Raw genomic sequence first — 11512 nt, 5'->3', positions numbered from 1 at the left:
TAGTTTTTTACTTTAATCATTTAAAATATTTTTTTAGTATTTAAATTTTAAAACTTGATCTGATTATTAGTTAGTTTTTCAAATATTCTAATGTTTGTGCGTCTAAATTATAACTAGTTTTGAGTTTATTGTTTTAATCTGTTGGATAAGTTTGATTAGAAGATAAATTTACGTTAAAAAGTTTTTTTTTGGTTACATTTCGTTACTACAATTGTTGTTATTATATATAATTTTCATTTATAGTTCAAATAGTTTAACAATTGGATCTTACATAAAATATTGATTTATATCTTATAATATTTCANTGATATTCAAACGTGCATTCAGATTCAGATGTCCTTAATCTTAAAAAAACGAACGAGGCCTAAGCCCTCATTTGTTTGCACTTAATGGAGGTCTGAATCTTAATCATTCAGATCTAAGACATTAAGTGCGTTTGTTTTTAAAGTCTGAATCTTAATTATTCAGATCTTAATCATTAAATGTGTTTAATTTTTTTTTACTTTACAACCACGTAATGAGTCTGAATAGGTCTGTATGATTAAGATCTATAATAGAAACTTAATTTCATTAAGATGCTATCACATATTCATTATTTAAACCAAATTTGATCGGTTTTTGAAATTCAAAACCAAACCAAACCAAAAAGTATCGGTTTTTTTTGGTCGGTTTGGTTTGGTTTTCGGTTTGGTTCGGTTTTTCGGGTTTTNATATATATATATATATATATATATATATATATATATATATATATATATATATATAAATGTTGAAAAACAAACAGTCTTAATCATTTAGTGTTCAGATCTGCATACCACGTCTTGATATTCAAACGTGCATTCAGATTCAGATGTCCTTAATCTTAAAAAAACGAACGAGGCCTAAGCCCTCATTTGTTTGCACTTAATGGAGGTCTGAATCTTAATCATTCAGATCTAAGACATTAAGTGCGTTTGTTTTTAAAGTCTGAATCTTAATTATTCAGATCTTAATCATTAAATGTGTTTAATTTTTTTTTACTTTACAACCACGTAATGAGTCTGAATAGGTCTGTATGATTAAGATCTATAATAGAAACTTAATTTCATTAAGATGCTATCACATATTCATTATTAACTGCCGCCACCGCCTACCATTATCAACTACCACCATCATAATCAACCACTCCCACCACCTCCACCACCATCATCCCCAATCATAGCCGCCACCATTGACGACCATCACCATGCACTATCTCCACCACTCCGACCACCATATATCATTCTCACCCACAATAAACACTCATGCACCTCAACTACCACAACTGACCACCCCATCATCATCAACAACCACTGCCGGCACTACCCATCATTATAACCTACCACCACCCACCCACCACCTACCTCAGTCACAACTACTACTACTACCCGTTATTATTAACTATCACCACCCACCACCATCATCCTCAATCATTATCGCCACCACTACCAATCACTACTAGCTACTAGCATGATCCACCATCATCAACCAAAACTACCACCAACCACCGCCTCTAGTCGGCATTCATCCGTTAGCCATCACCACCAATAACTATCATATTTTAAAAAACTATATATTTTATTGATCGAATATTAGATTAGTTAGTATTTCATTTGAATTTTATGTTTATTAATTTTTAAATAAAGAAAAATTTTATACATTCAGATGTTAAAAATCAAACAGTCTTAATTATTTCTATTCTGATCTTAATACACATCTTAATATATTCAGATGTGTATTCAGATTCAGATGTCTTAATCTTAATACACATCTTGATATTCAGATGTGTCTTCAGATTCAGACGTCTTAATCTTAAAAAAAACAAATGAGATTCTCCCAAAAGTGATCATATGTACGAAGTCATGGATAATATGGTTACCCATATTATCCGCCGGTTAACTCATTATTTATCCGTATTAAATATGGATCGGGTCGGATAATCTATCCATTTTTTCATTACCCATTTTCGACCCGAACCATATCCAACCCAACCCGTCCGTTTGCCACTCCTAGTCGTAACATCCAACCAAACCAAATAATAAATTAGTATATCAAGTCGGATTTTTGGTTTTGGTAAAGATTTTCATTTCAAGAAGCTCGGATCCTTAATGTACTAGGTTGAACAATCAAATCAAGTGACTTGTTTCTTACTCATTTAACGGGACTAGGGATAGTAATTATAACTGCTAAGTCATAACTAAAGGGAGCTTCTTATAATTTTTCTTTGCTGCTAACATGAGATTGGTAAAAGAAAGACATGAAATAACTGTTCAATTTCAACTGTACAATGTCACCTAATGAATGGTTGGCATCCATGTCTAATTTGTCTGATGTCTCAATGCTTAAACAGCATTTTCAACGAAGCTTAGAAATGAACAAAAAGAGATCACAGATTCACGAAACTGTTTTGATGCTAGAAACGTGAACCTTTCATTCTACAGCAATACTTCAGGGAAGTTTTGAAAAGTTGAAAAGAAAGAAAGATTAAGTCTTTCCAAGCATCAAGATTCATTTCCCCACAAATCCATTCTCTTCTGCTTTCGTCTATAAGCTTGGTTCCAAATTCAAGAAGACACAATATCTGCAACTTTTTTGGCATGTTATGGCGCATTTTTTCCTGCAATGAGAAACAAATGATGTTAAGAGTGAAGACACCTCTATGAAGAATGAAAAGAAGCAACAAGGGGTTCTCTCCCTGGTCAACTTTACAACTGCTAACACACTAATTCAGGATTTCAGGTAAACGAATAAACACAAACTTTTGCATTGCACTGTCATATGTAGGCCATTGTCAACAGCAAAATCATAGTCCTTCCATTCTCTAGAAACTTAAAACACCCTCTCCAGGAGTTCCAAATACGGGCACAATCACGGAATAAGACTCAGAGCCTGTTTGGCAAGCTTTCTTTTGGACCAAAAATGCTTTTTTTGGGCCAAAAGTGATTTTGGCAAAAAAATGAGGTGTTTGGCCAAGCTTTTAGAAGGAAAAAAGTGTTGTTGAGGAGAAGCAGAAGCAGTTTTTGAGAAGCAGAAAAAAGTAGCTTCTATCCAAAAGCACTTTTCTGAGAAGCACTTTTGAGAAAAATACACTTAGAAGCAGTTTTCAAAAGCTTGGTCAAACACTAATTACTGCTCAAAAGTGTTTTTCAAATTAGTTAGCCAAATACAAACTGCTTCTCACCGAAAGTACTTTTAAAAAAAGCACTTCTCAAAATAAGCTGATTTTAAAAGCTTGGCCAAACGGGTTATTTCTATGGTGTATGCTACAAATTTGGGCTCACCACTTCTCCTGGTCTTTGAGAGTCAAGAAACAGAACAGTGAAACTTACATCAATTCAATTTCCTTCCCCACATGACCACTTTTTGCTATCCTAAAAGTTGCAGGTGCTGTTATCGACTCGTTAAGTTCTACAATCATAATATGCATCGCATACCACAATACCAGGACTTAAAATGTAACTAACATTATGCACGTCGCTTCTTCATGCAAGGATCAATAACAATAAATAAAGGATCTTTCTGACAAACAAAATCTCATATGTATAGATACACATAATAATATGTACACACACACACACACATATATATATATATATATATATATATAACACACACACGTGTTCTCAGGGGCGAAGGTACATAGTCCTAAGGGTCGTCGAAAATTTACACTGTATATATAGGTAAAATATTAGATTTTAATGGTATATAACATATATTGAACACCCTTTATTGGAGATTTTTTTTTAACTTATTTCAAGTTTGAACCCCCTAAATGAAATTCCTGGTTTCGCTACTGGTTGTTCTATCCTGCCATGATGAACAAGAGTTGCAGCAGGTAGAAGTAATTGATCATTCAATAAAGTAAGCTTCTGAAGGGAGACAAATTTATATAAGAAAAGGACTTTTCTTACCCCAAATCTGGTTTAAAGTCATTGCCAACTGCATCAAAGATTTTCTCTCTGCCGGGGTAGAATATCCACCCTTTATCGCATCCTGAAATGCAGAAAGAAATTCCCGCCTTGCTTTTGAAGAAAGGGCAATGCAATCTGGTCCATGGACGGAACTCAAGTCCACCACCTAAGCTTCAGAAAAAGTATATCATAAGGCTAAAGTCCCGATATATTTCGGAAAGGATTTGTTCATGAGCCAACCCCTACTAGCTTGGGATTGAGGCACAATTATTTTACTTGTTCATGAGCGAAATACATCATCATGTAAGAAGTAACCAGAATTGTTGCAACTTGCAGAACAAAAAGGCATGTCCTCTAAGTCGTGTTAGACATAAGCAAGATGAGCAGAAACTTATGGAATAAAACGGAAGGAAGCTCTCACAGATTTGGCAGAAAACATAACTAAGGCAGAAGAAGAGAAAGTAATTTGACACAGTATTCAAACCCGACTTATGACCAAAAAGCTTGTCTACCTTCAGTGAGAAGCAACTCCGAGTTGAACCTTTTTTCCTAATTAACAATTGTTTGTGCATTTAAAGTTTCAAGAACAAGGATGAAGTCAGTTTAAAGATTTTGATAACCACAAGATGCACTTGCCTTTTGCAGCCAGGGAATTATGTTATTCACATATGTCTGTTCACAGAAGTACGATGCCAAAGTGGCCAAAAGATCACTTGAGGTCTTTTGCGATAAATTCTCCAGAACCGGACCTGTTGTATCAATAAGTTCAAACAAAACAAGTTCATCACCAGAGTAAAGGGCTTCCACATAAGCAGAGTCTACATCCCCTTCCAACAGATGTGCTTTGACAACTCTCCAGAGGTTGTTCTTGACATCTTCGTGCTGTTGTTTAGCATTAATTGTAGAAATCCTGCTGAAGACATCATTGTTTCTCCTCAATTGACCTCCATGAGTTCCCTGTCCACTATTTTTGTGAACTCCCTTTCCTACAGGATATCCACCTTGTTTTGCAGCAGGATCAGTCCACATGTCAAGATTTTGTTTTCTAAAACTGCTCGATCTACTCTTCACAAGTGTCCTTTCCTCCTGAACATCCATGTCTTTCGTGGGCAGTAGCGGAGACTTCTTATGATGTATATCAATGGATGGCCTAGGGGTGTATGTGGAGAGTCTTGGGGAAGCAACAGAAGGACTTCTTTTCATAAATTTTGTTGTCAATGGATCAGGACATCTCCCCCCATACGAAAGTTCACTGGCCATTCTATCAACCATGCTTTCAAGACCGGCTACCTTCATTTGCATCATTGACAGGTTATCCACTATGTTGGTTGTGAACTCCTGAAAATATCAGTTACAACAGGGAGACAGTCAAGTAATAGTAAGTATTTCAAAAGAATATGGTGGCTATGAACAAACCAAACTGAATTTCAGAGGAAAGGGAAAGAAAGAAAACAGAAATAATTGAACAATGGCATGCAGGTTATGGAATGAGACCTTGCTATTATCTGATATCAACTGTGAGCTCAAGTCTTTACTTTACAAAGCAAAGATGGATTTGAGGAAAGAACTAAAGAAAAACCTCAACTAAAGATGAATAAAAAAGTTGTTTTCCAGACTGATGAAGTTCTTGAGCTGAAAGGATCTGGTGAATCAATGGTAAAGGAGATCACAATGTGGTGATGAAGCTCAAGTGTTCAACACCTCTATCTGTTTAATACCTATAAAAAAAGCACCTCTATCTGTTTAATAAGAAAGAAATCTAATCACTGACATGTCCAAGAAGCCAATGCTTGACCTTCTCAGACCACAGCTATTTTAATTATTATGGATTATCAATTCCTCCAATTATTAGTTTTAGTTAAAAGATTTTTAGTTCAGTTTTAGTCTATTCACACCATTCTTCAACAAATGATTTGTTTCACAATAACCGTAAATACATAATCTATTCACACCATAAATACATAATCTTAGTCATAAGTTAACTCTAGAGAAAAGATATATTAGCCACAATAACCGTAAAGGTCATATTTATTGCTCCAACATCTATAGGAAACGTCATACTTTAAGAATAGATATACACAGATCTCTTTGCTTATCTTATCATTTCTATCATAAACCTAACAATTTTTTTGGATTATGCACCAACTGAACATGTTATACATCATATAAAGAAACTTAACAAGATACAAGCATAATGCATATACTGAAACTTCTTCTCTACCTTTATAAGTGTGTATTTGAGAGGCCATTTTCTAGGAAATCTAGTTCTTGGCTTACTCTATGCATTACAGATACAAGAGCATGTGCTGTGCCTTCCACAAAATGGCATGACGCGGAAAGGTTGGTTCTCATAATACGTATTGGTTGATCCAGATTAACACAAAAGAAATGTTAAATTAATTACCTTTAATAAATCTAGTAAATTGGATTGCTTATTCTCAATATCCAAGAGTTGCTTTCGGACAGATAACATTTCCTTTGCTACATGAGAACAACAGCCATGCAATTTTTGAGAACTCAATTCAGTAGTAGTTGAATCTAAGCTTCTTCGGTCTTGCGTTCCACCAAAATATCGTTGTTCCTCAATACTGATTTCTTCAACTGCAGAACGCTGACTTGTTCCCAATGGTGTATCCAAGCTGGCCTCATCAATTATCTGGTGAGAACCCATGACTTCTTTGCGTTGAAAGTTATCAGGAAACAGATTTGACCCAGAAGAGCACTCCTGTTTGTCATCTATGTGCACATATTCATATTCAACATCATGAGAACTTCTAGTCTCAGCACTTTTTTCAAATGCCTTCATAACAGAACTACCCTCTGATTCTTCATCCCTAACTTCTGGCATAAAGATCTTACGGGTTGTCGGAACTGCTATTTCTACATGCCACTCATTAGTTCCGCAGTGCTGAGGCTTTTCGATATGGTTATGGCCTGCTTTTCTCAAAGAAAGGGGAAGCTTGTTTCTAGCCGAGTCACAACCAAATTTCTTAGGTGTGGCATCCTTCAGCGTTGACTCACTAGCACTCGTTATATCACCATAGTCATCTTTATACCGATTTTCTGCAAAATACTAGCTATTATTACACAGTTCACCAAAAACACATATTAAGAAAGTCAATTTTTAAAATTACTGTTTTAAATAACATGTAACTGGTAAACATGCCGGTAATATGGCGAGCTCAACAAGAACAGAAGCAAGACTGAGCTGAAACTAGATCGACACTTGGTTTTAAAAGCCATGGGCTCAAAGAACCATCTCAATTTAACAAACAACAAAGCTCAAGAACTAGAGCACTCAAATTGACAACTTTAACTGCTTAGTTGTGAGACAAATAAACTAGGTTATCAGAGCATCACAAAGCATCATAGTAAGATGAGTGAAATCTGCACCAACAGAAAGAAATATTACATCAGAGAGCACAGAACATCATACCTTTTATGGAAGAGCCTGCTTCAGAAGGTTCAGATGTACCAGGGCCGGGAAGCCTTTTCCACAGGTGTAAAGCTTGCAATGCTGAGTCCCTGACTGGTTTCACCTGAACAGAGCACATAAGCTTTAAATTTCAACTTTCATATTAGGCAACCACAATATAGAATCATATCACATGGTTCAATTATGCATTATGGACGCATCACCTACCTTATCAAATCGACAGGATTCGAGGCTACGGATGCTGGAGGACTTGAAAGCACTGAATAGTGCTCCACCAGTTGAAGCAATGTCCCCTAATGCTGCACATGCAGTTTTTCTTGTTGCCCAATCACTGTTCTTGAGTGCTTCTTGAATGCTAGCCATTGCAGTTGATAAAGCACTATGTGTATTGGCACCACCAGCCTGAATATTAGAAAAAATATGAAAATTTGTCATCTTTGTCTGAAATATAAATCACCCTTCTTATAAAAGATAACTTAGAAATTTTATTTAGGTTATACTGCTGAGATTAATGCCTAAAGGCTATTTCCTTATTCTTTTAAGGCACCAACTATATGCAGACATATGCTGCACAAGTGCGAACTCAATAGGATCTTACACTATGGTGTAAACTGGAATGTTCGAATCCTTCAAGTCAAGCATTGATATGACTATTACGTATGCGCGACAGAAAATTTCGAAGATTCAAAGAAGTTTACACAAGATAGACCAACCTGAATAATGCTTCTATTCAATTCAATAACAGCTGGCTTTGCCATGAAGTGTGGATTCTTAAGCAACTTCACAGTTTTAGCCAGCATCTTCTGCAAAATGGAAGCTGGAGGGTTCTGAATACTGTCTATGACACGAGCCAAACACAGCGCTGAACCAGTCTGCACCTGCTTATTTTGTTCTCCCAAGGATTCAAAAATAGGCCTCACTAGCACCACGAAAACTCCATCATTGTCATCGTCACCAGAAACACTGCTCATTTTAGAAGCCAAAATTCCAACAGTATCTACACAAGCATCTCTTACAACAGTATCCGAATCCTTGAGACGCTTTACAATGCTGGATACCATCTTCCCAAGATGTGGAACAACAATGCTATCATGGAAATTTGCTAGCATGCCCATCAAACGGATAGATTCCTTACGAACAGCACTTTTCTGCTCCGAATCAGTATCTAATATACAGGATAGAAATGGAGCAACTCCATCTGGGGTTAAGCATTCAATTACTTTCTCTAGCTCTTCAACTCCAAGTCGGTAAGTATCCCTATCTGCAAGCTTGTTCAGCGCAAGAACCACACGTTGTTTAAGCTCGAAAACAACCTGTTGGCTGTTCAGCCTGCTGGAACCTCTTCCTTTCACCATATTCACATGTGTCTTCATCTCTATTTGCCTGCTCATTCACCTCTCCAAGAGTGGAATTCCAGCAGTTCAAAATTGTAACCCATGATTTTGCCCTTCAATATTCAAATAATAGCTTTTTAAAAAACATTCAAGCTTTTCTCTCTTGCTAAACAATAAACAGCTACACCAATTTTCTTGGGTCAAAGTCATTTTCATTTTCAAAAAATTTTCTTGGGTCAAAGTTTAGTATTATGATCAACAATCAGGGGCGGAGCTAGAGTGCCGCCAGCGGGTTCGGCCGAACCCAGTAGCTTTGGTTCAAATCCTGTATTTGTCTTAAAAAATCCATTGAATATGTATAAATTATTAATTTAGAACCCAGTAACTTAAAACGATTAGAATCCCGAACCCATAAGCTTGAAATCCTGGCTCCGCCTCTGTCAACAATGTTGTAAAGACAAGCAGGCAGCCACCAATGTGTCTCCCCACCTCAAGCCCCCAACAACCACCTCACCCAGTAGACCATAAAGAGAAAAAATGAACAACTGTATTTAAGATTTTTTGTAACTGCAGACCCTTCCATTTTGCTTTACACTAAAAAGACAGACAAGATCAGACAAATGACAGAACTTGAGCGCATTTTGCGGAATACATAATGCAAACAGTCTATAAGATTATCCAAGAGTGGAGTATGCACTAGTACTAGATGAAGTGGGATTCAAAAACCACGGGAAACCACGGTTCAAATCTCAGCAGATGCAAAAAATGCTCGGTCTCTACCCATCTGAATAAACTTTGGTGGGCAGAGTTGTCCAATTTCTGTTGATATAGTTAAGTGGAAACTACCCGGAGAACCCCATTATTTTAAGAAAAAAAAAAATTCAAAAGAGTCCACATCCTAACAGCAAGTAAGCATGAACTACCGAATGCAAAAAGATAGAAGTATAAAAAAAATGATTGAAGAACTTACTAAAGAAGTGAAGCATATTGAGTTTTCACCAATGACCAAATCTCCAAAAGCAGAGGGAAAAATCTACTAACTCATAAAGCTAGGGTCCCTGGCAAAAAGAAAAACTGCTCACTCAGTTGATAACATTTTACCGTACAGATTTAAAATTTGAATAATAGAGAAAAATACTGGAGTCGGAGTATCATTTAAAGTTACAATTTTTAATAACAAATGGAGTAGTGAAATGGAAAAACGTTACTCGATACAAAGAAGAATGTTAGAAAAAGAAAATTGACGGTGGTGAGTAAATATCTACCTTGTAATTGCTGCAGCTAAAGTAGGAAACTGCAAATTAAAGCTGTAAAAAATGTTCTCTGCATGTGCACTGTTGAAACATTGGGAATAAAATTAATTGAGCACTACTAGCTGTGTAATTTAATACATTTGAAATTTACAAATCTCGATTGACTCGAAAACAACCTCTCTATTTTATAACATAAGAGTAAGACGGTACACATCGGATTACACTAGGTCTGTTATTATTGTGGTTATAAATCTCGGTTGAAAACCTAACCCGTACAAATGGAGTGAAAAAGAGAGATGCCGGAAGGTGGAGGACACGCGCGGCGGAGAGCGACGGTGCAGGGGTTTTGGGGGGTTTAAGTGAGTGGCCTTTTAAGTTTTCGCGCTTTGGCTTTGGTTTTCGAATTTAGGGGGAGCGTTTTAGGAGATGGGACCCACTTCTTCTGACTTGGCTGTCTTCTCCTGCTGCTTGTCCCGAGGTTTTTTTTTTGCTTTCTACGTACCTTTTTTGTCTCTTTCCATTTCTGAATATTAAATGATTTGTCAAATTGAATTTGAATTTTAAAATACTTTTTTGGCATAAATATGCCACCTTAGATACTGATCCTACAGATTTGTTAAAACAGATAAGATTCTTTAAATTTATAATGATAATGAGTTTTTTGTTGAATATTTGATATTCTCATCATTCTAATATTCAAAAGATCTGGCAAGTTAACGTGGCTATATGATCTGTTAATTTCAATACAATCGCTTATGAAACGAGAGTTCTGTGTAATGAGTTTTTTTTTGTAAAGTCATAACTGCATCTTAATCTGAATTCCTTTTTATTATTAGCAAAAAAGAGAATTCCTTTTATATTATGAATTCCTTAACTGAAATATCAAGTATTATATTCATTTAAACTGACTGGGTAGGTATTTTTTGCTATCAATGGAAAATATTTAATCTTGTGAGACTATATTCTGCATCGTATTGTACAGTATATATGGATACAGATTATTAAAAAAATAGTAAAATAGTAGTAGTTGAATAGCTTTACTGACGACATTGTTCTGATTGATGAGACGCGAGGCGGCGTCAACGAGAGGCTGGAGGTTTGGAGACAGGCTCTTGAGTCTAAAGGTTTCAAGTTGAGCAGGACTAAGACGGAATACCTAGAGTGCAAGTTCAGCATCGAGCCGACGGTAGCGGGATTGAACGTGAGGGCTTGGATCGCAGGTCATCCCCAAGAGGGGCAGTTTCGAGTAGCTTGGGTCGGTTATACAGGGGGTGGGGAGATCGACGAGGATGTCACTCACCGTACAGGGGTGGGGTGGATAAAGTAGAGGTCAGCGTCTGGAGTCATCTGTGACAAAGAAAGTGCCACCGAAGTTTTATAGAGGCGGTGGTTAGACCAGCTATGTTGTATGGGGCTGAGTGTTGGTCAGTTAAAACTCTCATATCTAGAAGATGAAAGTAGCAGAAATGAGGATGTTGAGGTGGATATGCGGTCACACTAAGATGGATAAGACTAAGAATGAAGATATTTGGGAGAAGGTGGGCGTGGTCCCATGGATGA

At 36.5% G+C, this 11512-nt stretch overlaps 1 protein-coding gene across 1 annotated transcript; it reads right to left on the bottom strand.

Moving 5' to 3' along the window:
- Positions 1-2259: 2259 nt before the first annotated feature.
- Positions 2260-10308, bottom strand: LOC109240252 (microtubule-associated protein TORTIFOLIA1). Its single transcript, XM_019406883.1, has 9 exons — positions 9965-10308; positions 9670-9757; positions 8079-8812; positions 7573-7767; positions 7366-7468; positions 6334-6992; positions 4566-5267; positions 3930-4095; positions 2260-2635 (listed from the first exon to the last, which is right to left on the bottom strand). Exons 3-9 carry the CDS (start codon positions 8754-8756, stop codon positions 2619-2621), a joined length of 2520 nt encoding a protein of 839 aa, XP_019262428.1. The 5' UTR covers positions 8757-8812; positions 9670-9757; positions 9965-10308; the 3' UTR covers positions 2260-2618.
- Between the last annotated feature and the right edge of the window lie 1204 nt (positions 10309-11512).

The sequence above is a fragment of the Nicotiana attenuata genome, unplaced genomic scaffold (assembly GCF_001879085.1).
Source record: "Nicotiana attenuata strain UT unplaced genomic scaffold, NIATTr2, whole genome shotgun sequence".
Taxonomy (NCBI): domain Eukaryota; kingdom Viridiplantae; phylum Streptophyta; class Magnoliopsida; order Solanales; family Solanaceae; genus Nicotiana; species Nicotiana attenuata.
This window is presented reverse-complemented; position numbering and strand designations above follow the sequence as displayed.